This window comes from Gopherus flavomarginatus, chromosome 3, assembly GCF_025201925.1.
Source record: "Gopherus flavomarginatus isolate rGopFla2 chromosome 3, rGopFla2.mat.asm, whole genome shotgun sequence".
NCBI classification, from domain to species: domain Eukaryota; kingdom Metazoa; phylum Chordata; order Testudines; family Testudinidae; genus Gopherus; species Gopherus flavomarginatus.
Window position 1 is genome coordinate 65,648,065 of NC_066619.1, and position 25,137 is coordinate 65,673,201.

At 41.2% G+C, this 25,137-nt stretch overlaps 2 protein-coding genes across 2 annotated transcripts in view; both read left to right on the forward strand.

The window, feature by feature from the left end:
• PAM (peptidylglycine alpha-amidating monooxygenase) overlaps positions 1-25,137 on the forward strand; it is an 843,699-nt gene that overhangs the window by 343,710 nt on the left and 474,852 nt on the right. The window lies entirely within an intron of this gene.
• On the forward strand, positions 8,361-10,513 carry LOC127047561 (uncharacterized). Its single transcript, XM_050945975.1, has 2 exons — positions 8,361-8,696; positions 9,908-10,513. Exons 1-2 carry the CDS (start codon positions 8,504-8,506, stop codon positions 10,411-10,413), a joined length of 699 nt encoding a protein of 232 aa, XP_050801932.1. The 5' UTR covers positions 8,361-8,503; the 3' UTR covers positions 10,414-10,513.

Genomic DNA, 25,137 nt, shown 5'->3' on the forward strand with positions numbered 1-25,137 from the left:
TAGCTTTCATGTTGTTTAATAGCATGCTTTGGAATATTTGAGTATATATACAGGAAATCTGTTTTCTGTACTTTTTATACAGATCATCTCAGTTTTTCAATTTGTACTAACTCAGAAGGGACAAAATGCCAATGTGATAAACGCATGGTCAGGAAGATAACTATTACTACACCAGTCAGTATCCCAGTTTTCATGTACAGCAGATTAGCTAATTGGGGACTGGTGAAAGCATGATGAAATAAGGTGACTAGAAGACTCAAAAGGCACATGAGAAAATGCATGGTCACATCTCTGAGGAGCTTCTCAATGGGAGGCTCTCTTTGGAGAGATTTCAGCCTCCAGTTATTTCTAGTATTGTTAGTGTGGTGATGTATTTGGTCTGTCACTAATGAAGTATTTTAGTGTATGGAACAAAATCAATGATCACTCCTTTACTTAACACTGTATCAAGGAAGTACTAACCATGTATAGTGTATGAGAAATGATAATTAGAGACACTGCCCTATTTGAAAAAAAATCACATTTAAAAAAGTAGCATCTTAGATTTTAAAACTGAAAGATTTCTAAATATTGAATTATCTTTTTGACTTGTACACTGGCTTTTTTCCTCACCAAGTACAAATTTTTCAAGCTTGGCTGCCTAAGGAATCGAAGGAGTCTAGTTTTTTTAGAAGTGCTGCGAAACACTTGCAGTTTCCATTAAAGTCAACGGGACAGATTCTCTTTTCTGTAACATCAGTTTCAATACAATATAACTTCAATGGGTCTAGTATGCATTAACACTGATATATTGGAAAGTACAATTTGGTTGAAATACATATTAATATTAAGCTTTCCGGTTTGAATATTTTGGCCTTATTGCATTTCTTCAAGCTTGGACAAATAGACCAGTCAGCTCCACTTTAGCTTTATAAACAAGTTTTTAGTCAATTTTCACTTTCTGATTCTTCTGTTAGAGTGGGAAGATTATTTGTTAAAACAAATTTGGACTAAAAAAATAAAATCAAATCCTGTGGAAGCAGTTAAATAGGAAGAGTTTGTTGTGCACAACATTAAATTATTGCAGGAAGACATTGTAATGCTCTCTTTTGTGCCCAAACACTACTACATAAAACATGCATTTCTATGCATACAGTTTATAGAATTTACTTTTCAATCTGCTATGTTGAGGGTTCTTTCCTTCTCACCAAAATAGTTATGCATTTCTAAAATGCTAGTCAAGCAAAAGACCAAAGCTGGGTACATTTGACCCCCTCCTAAGTTTAGATAATCTACTGCAGAGCAAAATCATATTAGTTGGAAAATGAATGCTATAACAGAACAGTCAGGATATACTTCTGCAACCAGGCTACCTTAAAATATTTTATTTTGAAACGATACCGATATCTCTACCAAAATTGCTGGGCTGTTTGGGGGAAGTTCTTTAAATTGATTCTTCATTTTGGCATCAGCTATTTAAAAAACAAATTTAACCTCATGGTACTGACAAAAAGCTTTAAAAATGCAAGAAATCATCAAGATGACTGGGAACTATTAGGAAACAGCACTGAAAGGGAAATGAATAATCTGTTGTTAGGAAAACTAAGTCTGAGAGTACAAGGTTTTTTTCTCCTCCATGCAGAGGAGTTATTTTATAAGTTCAATGAATTTCCTTTGGTAAACTAATGATCTAATTAGGAATATTTGTCAACAGAGACTATGTTCTCTGTGATGAAATAGATACATAAAGCCTCTTTTAAAAATTGTCGCTTTACAGTTTCAAAATGATCGCTTATCCCAGAACTTGTCATTTTGCTAGATTTTACAAACTAAACCAAAGTAACAAAATGGACAAATCCTCTTCAACGTGCACTTTTTGCGTATCAATGTCAGCTCTGGGGGTGACTACAAATTGACTGGAATGATTGTATGGTTGGGCCAGAATCTGTCTAGTATCCTGGCCCCTTTGTACCACAATGGCAGAACAAAAGGCTAGCAAGTATCTGGATACTGCCAGGTGAGAATTACCCTCAAGGGATGAACTCTCAGCTGACGTGGAGCTGATTCTCACAACAGCCCCCATCTGGCCCTGGTGTAGAGAGGGGTTGGGCATGGCCAGAATATGAGGCCCTCATTTGAAATATGTTTCTATAATCTTGTGAGTCCCTTCCTCAGGCAGCTGTAACCTAGGTCAGAGTCAGGGCCAGCGAGCCAGAGAATCAGGGAACTACAACTGTATCTCTCATAGGTCTCTCCAGCTACTCCAATGCCAAGTAAATCTCAGTGCTGGAGAGAATCCGAGCTATTTTGCTTACATATTTAAGAACATGCTCATTTGCCCAATATGTTCCTAAGTCCTGGCATTATTATTTATCATGTATACAGCAGTAGTTCTCAGAAGCCGAAGATTCAGGGACCCAAAGATATATGAAGGCAAAATCCCTGACCTGAAAAGCTTAAACTCTGAAAGGACAAGACACAGATGGAGGGTCTCCCATCTTATACAAGCAAAGTGAACACGGGGATGCAGATACGGGCCATGTTAGTCCCAAATGTTCTTAAAGCTTTGACTGGATATTTGTTTTTTTCATGCAATCAAACTGACATGGGAGGTGGAGAGCACTGAAGGCTACAGTAGGGAGGAGGAAGGAAGAAAGAGGGTGGGTAAAATCAGAAGAAAAAAATAGGAAAGGAGACAGAAAAGTAGGATGAGAGTAGGCAAGGAGAGGGAAATTGGGTGACCGCAATAGTAGGATGGAGGAGAGTAAAGCTGTGAACAAATGAGAGTCTACAGTCCATTTTTCAGAAAGCTCCTTCCAGCTACTGTTCCCAATGAGGATAGGAAGCTGCTAGGTTCATTGTTGGTCTCTCTGAATACATAAGAGGGCTTTTTCTGCCCTAGACCCTGTTCTTTGGGAAAGAAGTAGTGAGTATAAGAACAGCCATACTAGGTCAGACCAAAGGTCCAGCTAGCCCAGTATCCTGTCTTCCAACAGTGGCCAGTGCCAGGTGCCCCAGAGGGAATGAACAGAACAGGCAATCATCAAGTGATTCATTTTCTGTCATCCATTCCCAGCTTCTGGCAAACAGAGGCTAGGGACAGGATCCCTATCCATCCAGGCTAATAGCCATTGATAGACCTATCCTCCGTGAACTTATCCAGTTATTTTTGAACCCCATTATAGTCCTGGCCTTCACAACATCCTCTGGCAAGGAGTTCCACAGGTTGACTGTGCGTTGTATGAAAAAATACTTCCTTTTGTTTGTTTTAAACCTGCTGCCTATTAATTTCATTTGGTGACCCCTAGTTCTTGTGTGATGTGAAGGAGTAAATGAACACTCTTATTTACTTTCTCCCATCATGATTGTATAGACTTCTATCATATCTCCCCTTAGTCATCTTTTTTCCCAGCTGAAAAGTCCTAGCCTTATTAATCTCTCCTCATATGGCAGCCATTCCATACCCCTAATCATTTTTGTTGCCCTTTTCTGAACCTTTTCCAATTCCAATATATCTTTTTTGACATGGGGTGACCACATCTGCACTCAGTATTCAAGATGTGGGAATGCTATAGATTTTATATAGAGGCAATATGATTTTTTTTGTCATCTTATGTATCCCTTTCTTAATGATTCCCAACATTCTGTTTGCATATAGGGTTTCCCAAGGCTGCTGCTTTCCTCGTGGAGTGCGAAAGGAGGTCATTAGGCTTGCAGCTTGTGATGGTCTCTCTATATTGAGGGATAAAAAGAAGGACTTCAATTTTATTTATTAGCCACCATCAATAAGTACTAATAAAAATGTCGTCCAGCTAATTTTTTTTGTCTGTTCATTTAATAGTATTAACTTTACCAGGAGAGAAATAGTAGATTGTAAATGAGAATCATTTTGAATTCGGGTTAAGCAGCTTAGTTTCAAATTTTGTATTATCTGAGTGGAGATTTTTAGATTTAAAACTTGTTTTGATCTTCTAAACTGGCAGTGGTTGTAATATCAATGATTAAAACAGAAATTTTAAATCTGGCACCCAGTTCCTAGGAAACAGTTTTGCAAGTGTATGGATATATTTGCTGTTTACAAAAGGTATTGAAAAATGCATTTGGCCAAGACAGACACAAGAATGTACGACAACAACAGAGAGACTCTAATGGGTGCACAAGAGGATAAACAGAAATCATTTCTGGGTCAAAGGAAGGAAAGCACAGGAACTCAGCCAGAGGGGAGAATATTTCAGTATGATATTGCTTCATATTATAAGAAAAACACAGAGCCAAACAAAAGCAGTCACACCCACAAGAAAATCCTAAACATTTCTACAGGAATACACAGAAAAAGTAGGCTGTGTTAGCAGAAAAATCCACCATGTAAACTCATCATCTGGTGGCAATATTGAAATATTAACTTAGAACATGCGTGTCTATGAAAAATGAAGCGCTACAAAATTTTAAATCGCCTTTACAGCACCAGAAAATGAAATATCTTGGTGAATCCAGTCTATAGCTTCTTCTCTCTCCTACTTATCACATTATGCACTATGATATCTATACTGTACCTAATGTATTTCCAGGGGGGATTAAGCCTCAGTGCAGTCAACAACTGTGCTTGCTTATGTTCCCTTAGGTACAAATAACTGCCTTAAAACATTTCAAATGAAGGTCATTCACTCTGAGAATGACACAATAGCAATGTATACTTTCTTAATCTCTTGTATGAATTTCCTTTCATGCATTACATTTTTATCCCTTATTTCTTTTGTCTCATTTCATGTCTCCTATTATAGCAGTTTTAATATGCTTATTCACCAATATCTCACTGAAACTGCTTCAATTCACTTACTGTGGGTAATTAGCTTGGTGTCTTGAAGTCTGCGTTATCTGTAGCTCAGCCTGTTTCATTTGCTGCAGAATCTTTTACTGCTATTCTTCTGCTTAGTCTACAGTTAAAAAGAGAACCAGGACAAGATCTATGTCTGCTAAGTATTGTGGAGCTTGACCTGTTTGTCATTTTAAGTAAATCTAGGCAACATTTTTTATGCAAAAAAAATTTCAGCAGAAAAATACAGATTTGGCAACACCAAAATTGTGCTTATTCTTGTCAGTTTAACAGAATCATATCAGTTAAAAAAATCCCCAAAATTCTAAGTTTGTCCACACTTTTGTAACAGAATGTTTCAATTATTCATAATTTCCAATGTAGCAAAAAAATCCATTATTCTCTCAGCTCTAACTTTAAGCACTTCATTGTTCTGTTTCACTCATGGAAAAGGAAACAAACTTGGTGGCAGGTGACCTATAAGAGTCGTGAACAAAGCAAATCAGAAAAAATGTAGAAGGAGTTCAGATAGGCAAGTATACATCATACATGTGAGTAACAAAATATGTTGAACAGCAAAAAAAACAAACAAACCCTAAGCATATTAATTTGGAACTAACCTGAGCTCAAACTCTCCTAACTCAAGAGCTTTCTGAGTCACTGTTTGAACTACATGAGCCCATAAGAAAACAATTATAGATTGTGACATTCTGTGTCTTCAGTCTATAAATTAGAGGTTGAATCTTTGCCTCTGATATCAGAGCTGCATGTGTTAGTACATATTTGTATGTCTGAATTTCTTGTTTTAGAGCTAATTAGTTGTAGATGTCCCATATGGACCTGAACAAAATGGCTACATGAAGTAATCAATTCAATGCTCGTCTAAAAAAAATCACCTTGTTTAAATTCTGTAAATCAATACATAAAGCTTAATAAGGGCAGGTAAGTGATATAACAGGAGAAGTAGTGAAAAGAACACACCACTGTGTGGTGGGAGTATGACATAAACCATAATTAGAATTGAATAGGTTTGGGATGATTATCGTAAGCAGCCATTGAAAGACATTAGGAAGTCTCTTTTTCTCACGTAGAATTCAGGTTTTAGTGTCCTGACATATTTCAATTCAAGCTGCATCTTTAATTTACCAATATAAAAATCTCTCAAATATTCAGCAACATTGACCACAGGTGAAACTTTCCTCCTGATGCCAAACTGATGCGATTTTCCTAGTCCCTCTTGGTGTGCAAAAGTTTTAGTCTTTTTTCCGTCAATTTTTCAGTAGTGACAACTAATTTGGCAGTGGAAAACTGCTTCTCCTATCTGTGGCCCAACTTCTTGGCCTAGCAGAAAAAATTATGAACCTAAAAAAAATGTAGATACCCTTTTTAGAATGCTTCTCCTTTACTCTTATCTACCTAGGGTGGAGTTCTGTCACACCCTTATCATGCTTTGCCTATTTTATCGATCACCAGATCCCTTCAACGGAGCTACAACAACTGATGATGCAGTGAAGTATGTCTGAAGATACTAGACAAATCTGACTAACAGTGACCTCTTATACAAGGCTCCCTGTATTTTAATAGTCTATAGCAGTGGTTCCCAAACTTGGGATGCGGTTTGTGCAGGGAAAGCCCCTGGTGGGCCGGGCTGGTTTGTCCACAGGTTCAGCTGATCGCGGCTCCCAGTGGCCGCAGTTCGCTGCTCCAGGCCAATGGGAGCTGCTGGAAGTGGCGCGGGCCGAGGGATGTACTGGCTGCCACTTCCAGCAGCTTCCATTGGCCTGGAGCAGCAAACTGTGACCACTGGGAGCTGCGATTGGCCGAACCCGCAGACACAGCAGGTAAACAAACCAGCCTGGCCTGCCAGGTGCTTTCCCTGCACAAGCAGCGGAACAAGTTTTGGAACCACTGGTCTATAGCATGTGCTGAACCAACCGATTCTTTAAAGCATTCCTGAATCATAATTATAAGCTAATGAAAAAATTCTTGCTTCTTTTAAAAACAGGTGATAGAACTAGATTCTACAACCTCCTGCAGCAATGAATTCCATTGGCTGAATAAAGCCATATGAAGTGGTAGCATAAATCCTCATACTGGTTTTAAAACACACCTACCCATTAGATCCCAGTTCTATTCCTATTTAAGTAAATGGCAAAAATTCCATTGGACTTCAGTGACAGTAGGATCAGGCCAATTGAACATTAAATTAAATATTCTTGTTTCTTTATTATGGGATAGTGTACAAATGAAAGGCTTTTCTCTGTGTTTTGGGGGGTTTTTTAATCCTAAATATCTCAATTAAATTCTCTCTCATCCTGCTCATTTCAAGACAAAACAATCAAAGGCCTAGATTTTCAGAAGTAAGTGTCTCAAGTTAGCATCCTAAATCCATATTTAGTTGCCTTACTAAGGCTTTAGAATCTTAATTTCAGGGACCTAATATCTTGATCTTTTTGTTTTTGTTTTTGTTTTTTACACTTCCTTTATACATAAGGCCTTCTCTAAGTTTAACCAAGTGTTTGTTCTGAGGGTGGTTCTGAACAAGCACATATTTTAGGAAAGGTCTTAAAGGTTAATGATGCATGCGTTCCTCAGGGCTTGACTACACTGGCACTTTATACCACAATAAAGCCTTCCAGAACACTGTACCTTACTCTCCGTCCACATTGGCAAGGCACGTAGAGTGCTCTGACTCCCTGGCTAGAGCGCTTCTGGTACTCCACCTCCACGAGAGGGATAACAGCTGTTGCGTATTGGCTGAGATGCCCCAGGGCCAGTGTGAATGAGGAGTTACATTACGGCATTCTGATTGACCTCCGGAAATGTCCCATGATCTCCTTAAGTCAAGTGACCTCTCTTCTCTTCTCTTCTCTTCTCTTCTCTTCTCTTTGTTGTGAAATTGGCTGAGGAATGTGGAAGTGCTTTTTCAGAGCTCTGTTTCAGACGGAGGCTGCTTACCTGCAATGGGGCAAAGCAAATGTTTACTGAGGGCTTGTCTACATCAGAAAGTTGCAGCGCTGGTGAGGGAGTTACAGCGCTGCAACTTAGGAGGTGTACACATCTGCAGGGCATCACCAGCGCTGCAACTCCCTGTTTGCAGCGCTGGCCGTACTCCCGTTTTGTCTCAGGTGTAGAGGATCCAGCGCTGGTGATCCAGCGCTGGTAATCAAGTGCAGACACTTACCAGCGCTTTTCTTGACCTCTGTGGAATAAGCAGGTATCCCAGCATACCTGAGGATACCTCTCTGGTAATCAAGAAAACTCCTCTGCCCTGTGCTCACCTGACACCTCCTTTAAATGCCCCGGGAAATTTCAAAAATCACCTTCCTGTTTGCTCAGCCAGGCGTGGAGTGCAATTAATCAATCAATCATTCAGCGACCATGCCTCCACGCACCAAACGAGCCCCAGCATGGACCAATGCAGAGCTGCAGGATCTAATTAGTGTGTGGGGAGATGAGGCTGTTCAAACACAGCTGCGCTCCAGAAGGAGAAACTATGATACCTATGGTCAGTTATCGCAGTCCATGATGAGAAGGGGCCACGAACGGGACGGCTTGCAATGCAGAGTCAAAATTAAGGAGCTGAGGAGTGCATACTGCAAAGCCCGTGAGGGAAACCGACGCTCAGGAGCTGCCCCCACAACCTGCAGGTTTTACAAGGAGCTGGATGCCATACTTGGGTGTGACCCCACCGTGAATCCTAGGAGCACGATGGAGAGTTCAGAGCAGGGAGAAGTGGGGGATGGTGTAGAGGATGAATACAGTGATGCTACTGGCGTGGAGGGAGACACCCCGGAGTCTCAGGACACAGGCAGCCAGGAGCTCTTCTCCAGCCCTGAGGAGACTAGCCAGTCGCAGCAGCTGGAAGCGGACGTTGATGAGGAAGCTGAGGATCGTGCTCGTGGTAAGTAGATTGCAATGTTTTGGGAGAGGAGGATTTTCGTTATGGCTGCCTGCATGCATGCCTAAACGTGGAATAGCCCATTGATGTGATCTATGACATCTGTGTAATCTGCCTGAGTAATCTCTTGAAAAGTTGCAGCTAGAGCTTGGGCAATGTGCTTTCTCAAGTTTATAGGGAGAGCCACCGTGGTCCCTGTCCCGGTCAGGCTAACTCGTCCGATCCACTGTGCAGCGAGGGGTGGGGGGACCATGGCTGCACACAGGCAAGCTGCATAGGGGCCAGGGCGGTATCCACATTCCTGTAGAAGACCCTCCCTCTCTTCCTTGGTAACACACAGCAGTGATATGTCTGGCATTATGAAAGCCTGTGGATAGTTTAGGGATAATTGAGGGCAGGGAGCTAGATTCACGGCTCCACAGCCCAAGGCGCTCTGTTTCCCCTCCCCCAATCACCCCCCCCCCCGCCCTTCCCAGCACGTAGGCATCCACGTGGTGTGCTCTGTTCTTCCCCCAGCCCCCGTTCCAAGCAGGCACCCTGCCCCGCGGTGTGCTCTGTTCTTCCCCCAGCCCCCCTTCCAAGCAGGCACCCTGCCCCGCGGTCTGCTCTGTTCTTCCCATAGCCAGCAGTCCAAGCAGGCACCCTGCCCCACGGTGTGCTCTGTTCTTCCCCCAGCCCCCCTTCCAAGCAGGCACCCTGCCCCGCGGTCTGCTCTGTTCTTCCCACAGCCAGCAGTCCAAGCAGGCACTCATCCCCGCGGTGTGCTCTGTTCTTCCCCCAGCCCCCCTTCCAAGCAGGCACCCTGCCCCGCGGTGTGCTCTGTTCTTCCCATAGCCAGCAGTCCAAGCAGGCACCCTGCCCCGCGGTGTGCTCTGTTCTTCCCCCAGCCCCCCTTCCAAGCAGGCACTCCTCCCCGCGGTGTGCTCTGTTCTTCCCACAGCCAGCAGTCCAAGCAGGCACTCATCCCCGTGGTGAGCTCTGTTCTTCCCCCAGCCCCCCTTCCAAGCAGGAACCAAGGCATCCCACTAACATGGGAGAAATTTTAGCAAAAGTACTCACCCCATTGCTCGACATGACTTAGCTTTCTTGACCTCTACAGTGTTATGTGAGGTATGTGAGAGGGTTGCTACCTAAAGTTTCAAATGTCCTTCAAAATTTGATAATAAACAATGATGCCCCTGTGTATTACATGTCTCTATCTCTATTTTTTCTAGGGAACTCGAGTAATGCAGCTGTATCACCGGCCTCACGTAGATTACAGAACTTGAGGCGCAATCCTAGGAAATCAAAAGAGGAATTGATCAAGACCGTTCTGAACCACTACAACAGGGAAAGTAGGAAGACTGAGGAATGGAGAAATACTGTACATGAATGGAGGCAGAGAGAAAGCAGGAGACAGGAATTGTCTGCCAAAAAAATAGCCAGGCAGATGATGAGACTCCTGTCTCGCCAAACCAAGTCTTTTGAGTCTCTTGTAGCCATGCAGACAAATATATACCGTGATAGCCCACAGCCTTCCCAAAGCACTGTTCCTTGTCCCCCTGTGTATCCTCAAAACAGCTTTCTGCAGCAGCCAGTTCCTTATTATCACCAGCTGCCCCCAACACCTATAAGATCACCTACTAACCAAGATATCTATAATTCTTACCCAGTGCACTCCACCCCCATCATTCTGCAGCAAAGTAATGGTGAGTTGCATCAGACAGTGACAATTGAGTAAAATAGGACATAGTAAAACTTCTGAATGTACTGTGAGCCACCCATACCCCCTTGCATGTTTTTTACTGTATGACAAATAAAAGGTTTTGGTTTGTATTTCTTTCAATATGTTTAATTGGTGCTAGAAATGGTAAATTATACACAGCAAGGTAAAGCAAAGCACAACACATGCATCAAACATTACTGCTGGCTCTCAGCATCAAATTGCTCCCTTATAGCATCCCTAATCCTTGAAGCCCTTTCCTGGGCCTCCCTATTAGCCCTGCTCTCTGGCTGAGCAAAGTCATTCTCCAAGCGTCTAACCTCGGAGGTCCATTCCTCACTGAACCTTTCACCCTTCCCTTCACAAATATTATGGAGGGTGCAGCACGCGGCTATAACAGCGGTTATGCTGCTTTCCATCAAATCTAGCTTCCCATAGAGACTGCGCCAGCGAGCTTTCAAACGGCCAAAAGCACGCTCCACAGTCATTCTACACCGGCTCAACCTGTAGTTGAACCGTTCCTTGCTCCTGTCAAGCTTCCCTGTATATGGTTTCATGAGCCATGGCATTAATGGGTAAGCGGGGTCTCCCAGAATCACAATGGGCATTTCCACGTCCCCTACTGTTATCTTGTGATCTGGGAAAAAGGTCCCGGCCCTAAGCCTCCTGAACAGGGCACTGTTCCTAAATATGCGTGCATCGTGCACCTTTCCAGGCCATCCAGAGTAAATGTCAGTGAAATGCCCACGGTGATCTACAAGCGCTTGCAGAACCACGGAGAAGTACCCCTTGCGATTAATATACTCTGATGCCAGGTGGGGTGGAGAGATAATAGGAATATGCGTCCCATCTACTGCCCCTCCACAGTTAGGGAACCCCATTTCTGCAAAGCCATCTAAAATGTCCTGCACATTCCCAAGAGTCACGGTTCTTCTTGTCAGTGTTCGATTAATGGCCCTGCAAACTTGCATCAGCACCATTCCAACGGTGGACTTTCCCACTCCGAACTGGTTCGCCACCGATCGGAAACAGTCTGGAGTTGCCAGCTTCCAGATTGCAATAGCCACCCGCTTCTCCACAGAAAGGGCATCTCTAAATCTCGTGTTCATGCGCCGCAGGTTGGGGGCGAGATCATCACAAAGTGCCATGAAAATGGCTTTCCTCATACGAAAGTTCTGCAGCCACTGCTCGTCATCCCATGATTGCAGGACGATGTGATCCCACCACTCAGTGCTGGTTTCCCGAGCCCAAACGCGCCGGTCCACGGAGCAGAGCACGTCTGTAACTGCCACTAGCAATGTACTGTCTGCACATTGATGCGATTCACTATCATCGTCTGACTCCTCAATGTCACTCTCACTCACATTTAGCAGCTGAAGGAATAGCTCCCCAGCCAGGCGAGATGTGCTGGCAATAGTCATTAGTAAGGTATTCAGTAGCTGAGGATCCATTCTTGAAAGATAATGCAGAAAAAGCGCTGTAGAGTCACAATGCTGCCACAGTGCTCCGCATGTGTACCAAAGCAACGCTGGCCGTTGGAACAGGAACAGGAAGCAGAAGGACAATCACACTTTCTTCCCCTTCCCACAAGCCCCAGCGCCGCTGTGGGACGAGGTGCTCTGTGGGATAGCCGCCCACAATGCATCACTCCCAACAGCGCTGCAGTGTGGCCACATCTAACACCACTTGCAGCGCTGGTTGCTGTAAGTGTGGACACTCTGCAGCGCTGGCCCTATACAGCTGTACTAATACAGCTGTAACAACCAGCGCTGCAAAATTTTAGATGTAGACATGGCCTGAGTGAGTGAGTGAGAGGCAAGAGGACTAGGGGGATCTGAATTTACAAGACAGTGTGCTGACACACTCTCAGCACTCCAAAAACACACTCTCTCTCTCCCCGCATACACACAACACACTCTACCCCACACCCTTCATTTGAAAAGCACATTGCAGCCACTTGAATGTTGGGATAGCTGCCCATAATCCACTGCTCCCAATGCCGCTGCAAATGCGGTCACGCCAGTGCGCTTGCAGTTGTCAGTGTGGACAGACTGGAGCTCTTTCTGTAGTGCGCTCTCCGAAGGCTGGTTTAACCCAAAGCGCTCTACAGCTGCAAGTGTAGCCATGGCCTAAGTCACATTTTGCATGTGTTCCTTAGTCTCTGTTTTTGTGCACCTACTTAATAGAGGCATGTCTGCAAATTGGAGAAGCAGCCATGGGTGGGTGTTTTCAACTCAGGGTATGGCTACACTTGCAGCCGTACAGCACTGCCGTGGGAGCGCTCCCGCAGCAGCGCTTTGAAGTGCGAGTGTGGTCGCAGCGCCAGTGCTGGGAGAGAGCTCTCCTAGCGCTGCAGGTACTCCACCTCCCCGTGGGGATTAGCTTACAGCGCTGGGAGCACAGGGGAACTGTTTACACTGGCACTTTGCAGCGCTGAAACTTGCTGCACTCAGGGGTGTGTTTTTTCACACCCTTGAGCGAGAAAGTTGCAGCGCTGTAAAGAGCCAGTGTAGCCAAGACCTCAGTTACATATGGCTTACCTGCATGTGGACCTTTTGGTGAATGCATGTGCTTGCCTGCTATTGTACAGGTATGTATGGATCTCCAATTTTTTTTAAGTAAATTGGCCCCTATTATTTACAAGTATGTTCTTAACTGTCGTTTTATGAGGAAATTCACAAAAGCAAGTTATACGTGCACATCAAGGCAAAAGATATCTACGTTTTTGTATTGTCTTTCATTGCAAAATAACAGTTCCTTAATTCCCTCAAACTTTTATTTTAGCTCATAGAAAAAGTCAACTTCTATATAATGCAAGCTCCTAAAAATGCAGTTTCCAGTTTGCCAGTATAAATTCTGGTTTGAGTATTTAGAATTCTGAACCTATACGCCCCAGGATTTTTGTATAAAAATGCTACTAAGTTTAAACAATATGAAGATGGTTAAAATTCACTGTGATGTGCACGTGTGCTTTTTCTGAGAGATGAAATTCTGCAAGAGAGGCATAATAAGAAAAAGCATATAACCAAGTATATTTATATTTGCTGCAAAGAAAAAGCAGCTACTACTGCAAGAATAGAAAGCAACCAGAAAAAAGACAATAGTCCTACCTCTCATAATGGAGTTTTTTTTGTTTTGTTTTTTTGTGACTGCTGCAATCTATGCTCTGAGTTCCAAAGACCTTAACTTTCCATCCAATGCAGAATAAGATTGTGTTTTTAGCAGAAACAACAGAGCCATCTATTGGCAAACCAAAGGGAACAGCAAAGGTAGTAAACTGTTAATCAAGGATGTCTGCTGCTGTTGGGACAAAAGATTGCAAGTTCAGTAGATTACACACACTTCACATTTGCTCTCCAGTATCAGGGTACTACACTTTGGTTCCTTTCTCCACAGAGTAGGCCTGCTTCATATATTACCACCTTTCTCCAGGCCTCCATAGTAGAAACTCTTATTTACTTTGTTTTTGCAATTTGGACACTCCCATCATGCTTCTTATACTTTATCAGACCAAACCAACATAGAACTTTGACTAAGAATCAGTTTGAAACATGTTTCTTGAGTCAAATTACTGTCCTTCAACAGACCTCTGGTGTGTAACACCAGCTGGCAAGTTCTAGCATTCCTGAAAGGCAGTTCCTTTGAGATCACATTGTTTCCATTCTTCTAGTTCAGCACAACTTGTTATCCTTTATTTAGGCATTCAGCCAGATATGCTATTCTTGTAGCAATATTGCTCTTCCTAGAAAACATATCCACATGGATACATATATAGTTGCTGTTTGGCTACCTGCAGGAAAAAGGAAGGGATTGGAATGGGAGAAAAAGAGGAGCTGCAGAAAAACCAGCGAGTGGAACACAAGTAGCTGAAGAGAGAAGGAAAGGCAAAGACAAATTGAAGATTCAAAATAGTGAGGCTGTAGAAAAGATGAGAGAACCACAAAGCAGGTTTGATACTCCCTGAAAAATTACATTATCTGTGTAGTGGAATATTTAAACAGTTTTACTATTTACATAGCAAAAATGACCACCATGAAACTTACGTGGTTATCTACATAAATTTCACCTTTCCATTTCAAGCTAGGAAGGTGTAAACACTCAGGGCATCCAAAGCTACCAAGTGTCCCCCAGTGGGTGAATAATGACTAAGCAGCCATAAGGTTGTGCTTGGGCCTGGTAACTCACCATGTAAAAAACAAACTTACTACAGAACTGAATGTCAAGAGTCCTATCAGTATGCAGAAGCCTCAAACAAAAGAACATCTTCAAGTGAAGAATATAACAGGCACCAGTCAAATCCATAAAGAAGCCCATGTTCTGAAAAGTCCCTTGCTCAAGGTCAGTCATGAAAATCAGATTTTCAACATGAGAACAATGTATGAAACTACTTAAGCAGTTAAGTAATTAAAGAAAAAATGAAAGACACCATCTTGATGTCTTTGGAATCAGTTAATGTAGATGGACAAATTTGAACAAACTACCCTTTAGAGAAACAGAACCACCATCTATTCTGGAAATACAGCTGGTAGACATGAAGCTGGCACAGCAATCCTAAATGATGCAGAGCAGGCACTGAGTGGGAATCAGTCAGTCAATGAAAGAATTCAAAGCTCACTTTCAGACTACATTCTTCAAAGTAATGCAATGCTATGCACAAACCAACAAAAAACAGATGAGGAAGATCTTTTATGATTTGTTGCAGGATGTGTTCACAGAGGTCCCAGAAACATGATATCATAGTGATGATAAGTGATTTTTAATGCAAAAGTTGGAAGTAACAATGATGGGTTGGATAAAATTATAGGAAAGTGTAGCAGGGTTTTGAACATGTAATAATATGGTGAATGATTAGTGGAAATGTGCAATGTGCACAAATTAGTGACAGGTGAAGCAATATTTACTCATAAAGAAGTCCACAATGCAACATGGATTTCCCCAGATGGTATTATTTAAAAAAAAAAACAAAAACAGATCAATTCTCCATTTTGAGCATGTTTCACAACTAATTGGCAAATGTACATGCATACAGAGGAGATAGCGTGGCCAGTGACCATAACCTGTGCATTACTAAACTGATGATCAAGTTAAAAAGAATAAAAAAGTTAAAAGCCTAAGCATCAACAGTGCAAAACTGAAAGACCCAAACAAAAAAAGTGAACCCGTCCTTGTGTTCTGGCTGAAAACCAGTGTTCTAATGGAATCAACTGAAGAAAACCAAAAAATTGATACTCCTTGGGAAAATGGAGGGTACTGTCTAGAAAGTATAATGCAGTTCTAATAAAAACAATCTAAAAAGGAAACAATGGATTAGTGATGCTACTTGGGCAGCAGTGGAAAAGAGAAGAAGTGTAAAGCAAAAAACTCATGAATGCTAAGACATAAAGAGGTGAGCAAGTGGCAAGAATACAGAGCTCTAGATAGAATCAGAAGGGCTAAAGAGAAATGGAGGGGCATATATTCATAGAAAAATCTCAAGAGACTGAAGGCAGTAGTCAAAGAGGTGACCTTGCAACCTTGCGTAAGACAACCAAAACAGCTAACAGAAAGTGTTAGCAGTACCGGAGGCCCTATTAGAACAGAAGCAAAACAAAAGAAAAAATGTGCAGAACATTGGCAAGTTGTTTTAAATAGACCAAGCCCAATCAAATGGCTAGAAATATGTGATGAAGAACAACAAGAGCTTGATATTGATTTAAGAGATATTACAATGGAAGAAGTTAGAAAAACCATCAGTAAAGTCAAAAATGGAAAAGCAGCTAGAAAGGATATTATGGGAGAGATGCTTAAAGCAAGTGATGAAATAGCCCTTAAGACTTCACTTATGTTTTTGGATAGAATATGGAATGAACAAAAGAACCCCACTCAGTGGAAGAGGTCTTATAGTAAAATTACCAAAGAAGAGTGACCTTGCCAACTGCAATAAGATTTCATGGAGTCTAAGACGTGAAGAGATCATAGTGATCATCTAGTCTTACTTCTGTCTAACACAGGCCATGAACTTCCCCCAAAATAATTCCCAGAGCAGATCTTTTTAAATCAAGATTGAATGCTTTTCTAAAATTGTTAGTGATGGAGAATCTGCCACAACATTTGGAAATTGTTTCAATGATTGATTACGCACTGTTCAAAATTTACCTCATTTCCAGTTTGAATTTGTCTAGCTTCAGCTTTCAGTCATCGAACCATGTTATAACTTTCTCTGCTAGATGAAAAGAGCCCAATATTAAATACCTATTCAACATGTAGGTACTTGCAGCCTGTACTCAAGTCACCATGTAACATTATCTTAGTTACGCTAAATAGATTCAAGGAGCTCGATCACTATAAGGCACGTTTTCTAATCCTTTAATCATTCTCATGGCACTTTTCTGAAACTTCTCCAGTTTATCAACATCTTCTTGAATTATAGACATCAGGACTGCACACAGTACTCCAGCAGCAGTCACACCAGTGCCAAATATAAACAAGGGACTCTTGAGCAGGAAGAGAGGTTGTTTATGTACCCCAGGACCATATTAGCCCTTTAGGCCACAACATTCCACTGGGAACTCATGTTCAACTGATTATCCACCATGACCCCCAAATCATTTTCAGACTTACTTCTTCCCAGCATAGGACCCCCATCTTGCAACTATGGCCTATATTCTTTGTTCCTAGATGTATACATTTATATTTATCCGTATTAAAACACATATTTTTGCTTGCTCACAGCTTACTGAGCAATTCAAATTGCTCTGTATCAATGACTTGACTTTTCATTATTTACCACTCTAATTTGTGTCATCCTCACACTTAATCAGTGATGATATGTTTTCATCATAAATTAATGTCATTAATAAAAATGTTAATCAGCATAGGGCCAAGAATAATCCCCAATATCCCACTAGGAAAAAACCCTGACTCCATAATGATGCCCCATTTACAATTACATTTTGAGACCTATCAGTTAGCCATGTTTTACTCCATTTAATGTGTGCCATATTCATTTTATATCTTTAGTGTTTTATCCAAGTATCATGCAGTACCAAGTCAAATGCCCTACAAATGTTTTATTGATGTATTAATCAGATTTTGTACTTTTCTTACAGTTCGCATTTGGCCCAGAAGGTTAGCTCCAATAGCTTCATTTGTAGTGCAACTGGCATTTCACTAGAAGCTATATGTTGCACATTTAGGTGTTGTAATTAATGCACCACACTCATTTCATAGGGCCTGGGCTTGTATTACATCTAATTGTGTAAGTTCTGATTTTGATGTTGACTCAAAAGCTTGGCAGTCATAGTCAACAGCTGGTCTGATTAAGGCTCTGTATAGCATTTGGTGCTCTCTCTCTCTCTCTCTCTCTCCCCCCTGCTCCCATCCAATTAGTCCAGGAAGACTTTTAAGCAGGTGAATCCTTCCTGTACATTTATTTTTAACATAGTTCATATGAGCTTTCCAAAGTAACTTAGTATCAGATATTATCCCTGGGAAATTAGCCTTTTAGTTGTATCTAGTTGTTCTCCATGTGGATACAGTTTACCCTCCTTTGTAAGTTTCCTTTTTGTAAATATCAATCCTTTGTTTTTAGCAATGGAGAACTTGAAACCCCATGCATTTTCCCAGTTAGAGATCTCTCGTATGCTTTATTGATTCTCTTTTCCACCACCCCAATAGTCCTGCACCTAAACCACAGAGTACATTCACATGAATAGAGTGACAACCAACCCTGGTGCTTATTTGTTTTGGGAGAGTGTTTAATATTAAATAAGGCTGGGCTGATAAAACTCCCTGTGCTGTACCCTTTTAAATATTGTATATAGTCAGCATAACTTTCCCAACTCTGATCTTCATGGTCCTTTACTCAAAAATTCCCTAATCCAGTCAGACAGTCATCCCCTTATCCCTAGTGCACCTGCTTGGTACAATAAGCCTTCCCTTGATACCATGTCTTACACCTTTTCAATATCCAGAAAGCCAGCTGTCATGAAACCCGTGTGCCTCATACTTTTTTGTATTTGTTTCTAATTTAACAATGTGATCAATGGTGCAACTTCCTCTCCTAGAACCACTCTGCACCTTATCTATAATTTCATTGTTTTCCAAGGAGGCAACCAATCCTTCATTTATCATTATTTCCATAATTTTACCCAGACAGGACATCTATTGGTCTATAGGCATCCGCTTTTGTGGATAATTTTCCTGGTTTTGGTATTGAAATTACTACTTCATGTTTCTATTGTACTGGTAATGCACCTTCTCCTCCTCCCCCCGACGCCCCCATCTTCCCCCCGTGTTACATAATTCCAAAAGAATCTTCAAACTACTTTGAGATATTTAAATATTGTTATAGATATTCACTTTACCTTGGAAAGTATTCGTGCTGATAACAATAGCATTCATTCAGTTCAGTATCTTCATGTTTACCCCAACTACATAATAGATCATGACCCTCTTCAACTAATTGTCTTTTAATCTGATGGAAAACTGCACTTCGATTTTTACAGTTCACCCCTCAAAGTTTCTCTGAAACTTCTGCTTTCTTGTTATCAAAACTTCTAACTATGTTAAAATGTGGCTACTCTGTCTGAATGTCATTCGTTTGTTTAATGTGCCTGAATATTTCTGATGTCTCTATCTTACCCCTGACAGGACTTCCTCCAACTCTGATTTTTTTAAAATTCTTCTTTCTTCTTCTATACTTCATTAGATATTCAGTATTCACTGTATGTTTTTTGCTCTTTTATAGGCTTGGTTCCTTTCTTTGATTGCCACTTTTCACTCCTCATTCCACCATGGAAGTGAGTTTTTAGTTTTGAAGTACTTCAGTAGTCATAGGATACAGCTACAGTAGCTGCTGCTATTAATCCCTTTATCATATTATCACTGAAATTCTCTATCATCACTCACACAATGAGTATTCACAAATTCAGTCCATTTTCTTGTAAATAGCTCCCACTTAGCTTTCTTAAAATTACAGGTGGGTGTAGCAGGCTTAGCTCAGAGGCAGGCAGGCAGGCCATAGCCAAAGACTCTCTGCAAACCCTGAGGTGGCTCTTTGAGCAGTCCAGGGGCCTGGCAGCCAAGCCACAGTTTATCACTCCCTTAGGCCCCGAGGATCTCTCAGGAGGCTGGAGAAAAGGGGATGGATAGGGAGATCTGGGGTCTCACTCTCCCCTAGGTCCTGTCCCAGGGCCTAACGGGAGAAAAATGAGGGGCATCTCAATAGTGTCAGGGCTTCAGCCAGGAGTGTCGGGAAGCTTCCCAGCTCACCCTCAGAGTTCACTTGTCCCTCTTTAGTCAGAGGGATTCCAGCCAGGCTTTACTCACAGTCCCAGTCTTTCCCCTGTAGAGTGCTCTGCCTCAGCAACTGAAGCCTGACTGCCTTCTTCCAGCTAGTCTCTCCTACCAGAGCTCACTTTTAAGTAGATGCTCCATGGGGTGCATGCCCAGTAGCTGCTAAGGGGTGTGGGTTTTCTTGTCCCAATAGTGTTTCACCACTTCTCTTACCTTACCGTGGAGTCTGTAAACCCGTCACAGTAGGCAATTTTCCATTACCTTCAACTTTACCTGGCCCTTGAAAAGTAAGAAGTATAGGAAAATGATCATTCTTCATTCCTTCTTTACATATTTCCCAGTTGTGTTTACTTACAATATCTGCTGTCATAATTCCCAGGTCTAAGCCAGAAAAACTACTATTTCCTGCATTAAAGCTAGTTGGGGTGCCATGGTTTAAAATCACTAGATTGACTGATTGATTGATTTTCATAGCATGTGCCATTTTTATCAGTTATCTTCCTTCCCCACAATTTATGACTATTTAGGTTACTGCATATAATACGTTTTTAGCATTCTTCACTATTTCTTGTAGCTCTGAACTTTTTAATTCCCCACGCAGGTTATGATATAAATCCTTTCAAGAAATATTTCTTTTCTGCATTGGGATCTCAACAGCATTATATTCTAGGCTTACTTCTTCATTTGCTACTTCTTTGGTTTCTAATTTTTTCCTTGTGAAAGTAAAAATGACTTCTTCTCTTCCTAGTTTTTAGACTTTCCTAAAGGACACAAACCTTGGAATTTTAAAGACAGGCTTTTCAACCAGTGATGTTTCCTGAATATACATGATATCTGGTTTAGTTTTCATTTCCAGGATATCTTCTTTTAGTTTTTGTCTATGTGCTATCAAACTCTGAGCATTCCAACAAAAGATTGTGTTCTCCATACTAGTCATATTTCAACGTTAACCTCATTCAAAATTGCATGAATACAGTCCATTGACAAATTGCTAACAAGTATTTTCCACTGTAAATTTTAATTTTCTGATTTTTCCATTTGTTCTGTACAATTTACCACTTCTATAATAAATGCATTAAAACTTTCTTCATTACTTCTTTCATTTTATCATCACCTATTCCTCCCAGTGTTTATCATAGTTCATATAGAATGAGGCTGTGTCCACTGTTCCCCTTTTCCTGTGATGATTCTCTTCCTTCTCCACCTGATGCGTGAGTCTCCTTACAGCTTCCACGTAAGATACGTTAACAATTTCAGTCTTTTGTATCTCTTTAGCTTGTCTTGACAAACACATCCTCCCTGTGCCAGACTGAGATTACCACTGTAGTGAATACATTTGACCTTTGTCTCTTCAATACAATTTTCATAGGAATCCTCTCCCCAACATTTACAACATCTTGTTTTCTCTTTATAAACAGTTGCTATGTGCTCATAGTGTTGGCACTTTACACCTGAGGGGAGGAGGATATATGGCTTGGTTTTGAATATCTGAAACCCTAGTGTTACTTTCTCAGGTAGAGTCCCTTCCTTAATTGTAATTAGCAGTGCTGTTAAATGCTTGCTTTCTCTCATTTACTAATTAAATAGCTTACTTGCTAACACTTTACCTTCTCCTATGCTTTTGATTATCCTATCATTGGTCAATTCTAAGAGCACTTCATATAGTAACCCCTTCAGTTCAGTCAAATCCTTTGATAGCTGGCAACTTATTTTATCTTTCTCCAGCATTTTAGTTTTTAGCACTTTATCAGGTTGCTCTTCATTTTGACATTCAACTAAAAGATCCTCAGCTTGCAGCCTTTTGGCTCTTACAGTACCTCTATGCTTGTTTTAAAGCAGTTAGCCACTTTTCACAGGGTTAATGTTGCCTAATCTTATTTCTGTGGCTTACAATTATAATATTTTGGTTTATTTTCTTTCTCAGCTTTGCTTTTTTGCTGATTGTGCTTCTACTCTTTTCTTTTCCTGTTTTGTATCCATTCTCCCACTCTAATAGACTCATCTTCTTCCAGAATGATTTTACTTGGGATCAAAAAATCCTCCATCTACCCCAGCCCCAAGCATCTGGGCCCCTCTAATCTTGCCTTCTCCTTTTTAAATCTCTTCTTCCAAGACTGACAAACCTCACAGGTGTGGCAGCGTGGGTCTACTTGAGCTCAAAACTGCTGTTTTACTCCTTTTTCACTGGTGCGGGGTTTGTACACCCTGTCACAATTTGCTTCCTTACTAACGCTTTGTCAGTCACTAATTATGGAATTTTAGCATCCACATCAATGCTGAAGGGGCTGATCCTGCCCAGGTTTTTGACCTGTATAAACTCATGAAGTTAAAACTGCTGAAAGAGTCTCTATTCTGATCCAAGGTCAGAAGGGACCACTGTGATCATCTTGTGCGACCTTCTGTATAACAGCCACAGAACTTCCCCCAAACTATTCCTAGGACATACCTTTTAGGAAAATGTCCAAGCTTGATTTAAAAATGGCTAGTGATGGCGACTCCACCATAACGCTTGGTAAATTGTTCTAAAGGTTAATTACTCACTATTAAAAATGTATGCCTTATTTCCAGTCTGAATTTGTCTAGTTTGAATGTTCAGCCATTAGATTGTTGTACCTTTTCTCTACTAGACTGAAGAGCCCATTACTAAATATTTGTTCCTCGTGTAGATATTTAGACTGTAATCAAGTCACCCCTTAATCTTCTCTTTGTTAAGATACACTCAAGGAGCTCAATCTATTCAACATAAGGCAAATTTTCTAATCCTTTAATCATTCGTGTGTGTCTTCTCTGAAACCTCTCCAATTTATCAATATCCTTCTGTGAACACTCAATACCTCTCAAACACCCCAAGCCTATGCTGCCCAAAATCCCTCTGGGAATTCAACCAAGTGCATGACTGTTTACTGCAACTGAAGCAGGAGTGGCTAGCATTTCCATTAGCTCTGAAGAGCCAACACAGCTAAATTTCTATCTGTGTGTATTCACAGGTCTGAGTCAGAAGACCACTTTCCAAAGTAAAATGCTACAGAACTTTGTTTTGTGTGGGTTTTTTCTGTTTGATTTTTTTCCGCAAATAATTAAAATGTAAGAAGTTTTTCCCATTCTGTAGGTATCACAACCATTTAAAATTCCTGATGGTGGTGCCCTATCCCACAAATTGAACAAGAGACTTTACAAGTACTTCCAAGTTTATTTTCCAGTTTTACTGTCCTTTCAAGTGTAACTTTGGATGCCAAACAAACACCATAAAAATGGAACAATATTTTAAAAAATATCCAGCTGGTGTCCAAAATGATATTAAGTAATTTCAGCAGGTACCAACTTGCATTTCTGCAATAGATTAAGTTCTATCTACTGTACAAAACAGTTTAGATTGGCTTTTGCAAAACTGAAAGGGTTTTTTTATGTGATAAGGAGCCATAACAGGTAAAATCTCCACTGATTGTAATTAGGTTTTTCTTGGGCTAAGAGTGCAGAATTGTACACTGTGAAGTACAAATTTATTTTCTGCTTTAGGGAAAGGAAAAACAAGACAGTGCTTATTTCACTAGAAAATACTATATGCATCAAGAACAATTTCAGATGGTCTGTGCAGAATTTTAAGATATCAGCTTGGAGAAATTATAACCATAGATTTTTTAAGTAAATTTTGGATAATTTTTGAGAGCCCCTAAAAACAAAACTACATAAAAATATATAAGATAGTATAGCTTTTTATTTTATTAATCAATCTTATGTCAAAAACCGATATATCAAAAATTAAGGGCCTTTGAGAGTTCCAGATATCAAAAAAAAATAGTTTTTGGCAGATTTCACCTTTCTCAGGGATCAAAGCAGTTTAACAAAAAGCATTATACCTCAAGCAGCTTTTACAAGCCACACAAGTGTGTCAATTGCTGTATGACATATAGTATGATTAGGAAGTTCTGGTTGTAACACTTCAAAATTGTGGATTATGTGATTAAATTGAATCATGAAATTACTGTCATGGAAAGCATATATGTATATAGATCCACCATGCATTTGCAGGGCTGTGTCATGTCTCTGCCAGGCCATTGACAAGGATGAGTGAACAGCACTTACTGATCCTCTCTCTATTCAAAGTATAACACCTGGGGACAATAGGTTCACTCTAGATGGGAGAAGACACTTCCTCCTCTTGTCTGAAGGTGGGGAGAGGAGTAATGGAAAGTTACCTAGAGCAGAAGAAATGAAGCAGGTGATCCCAGCAGACTCTATATAGGGACTCATAGGGACTGAGGAAGAGTCTTTTGCACCAGATTATGATGAGGGAGGTTGCTGCAGTAGCAAGGAAGGAAAGGGGGTGGAGGACTCTGCCTGCCTGGTTGGTAGAATACAGAGGGTTCCCCCAAGGACTCCCCAGTGAAGGAACTTTATACTTAGGATGTTTTATATAGCTTTATGTAATTTTTTATTTCCTGTGCTTTACATGATTAAATACAAAAGATGGGAAAAGTGCATAGGTGTTGATTGCTTCAGAATTATTGCATGCTCCAGGGAGTTAAACTATAAGCCAGAAGTCTCACACTTTTGGGATAGTGTTCTGGGAGAGGGCTGTGTCTGTGTACTGGGGAATCTGAAGGGTAAGCACTGCGCCCAGTGGGGCTATGCAGTTTGACAGCAGGCTCCAACACTCGGAGGCTGGGGGTGCCAGAAAAAAGGTCTGTGCCATGAGAATGTGCCGAGGATCCCTGAGATTAGGGCAGTGCTTGGACTCTGTTCAGGCACCAGGAGCTTGAAACACCTTGGGGGCCAGAGAACAGAGATTTGTGTTCCCTTCATAGCAATCCTAGTGAGTTACCAGGAGGGGACACTTAGTAAGATCTGTGATGTGTTAAAATTGAAATTTCATGTTCAATTCATCTAAAATGTATGCTAGGTGACTTGTAGCACAGATAGCAAGACATAGGGTAATCCAAAGAGTTTACAATCTATGTTTAGATACAACACATAAAATCATAGTGGGAAAAATGGGGAAAGGGTAGATGGGAGTTACAGCAAGACATAAAAGAATGACTCTGCTCAAACAATGGATCATTCTCCCCCCCACACACACACACACACACAAAAACACACAGAAAAGGAGGTCTTAACATTTGAGTGCTAACTTTACAGTCACCTCGAGAAGTGTGGAGCTGTAACTATGTAAGTGGATCAGTATAAAGAGGGCCTGGCCAGGAAAGCCAAGATCAAAGGGGAAAGCACAGCTAAACCCAGGGGATCTCATGGAGTTTGAGTCTCCATGCTACTTCAGGCACTACTCATTCGTCCTCTGTAGTGTATATGCACTGCCTCTGGTCGATCACATGATGTACTGGGAACTTACTGCAACTTATGATGACATATTCAACAAGCTATACAGCTTTGAGAGGAAAGAGTCTTTGTGCATCTGCAGTACAACTCCTTCCTTCTCCTCCTGGGCACCTCATCCCAATGGCAACTGAA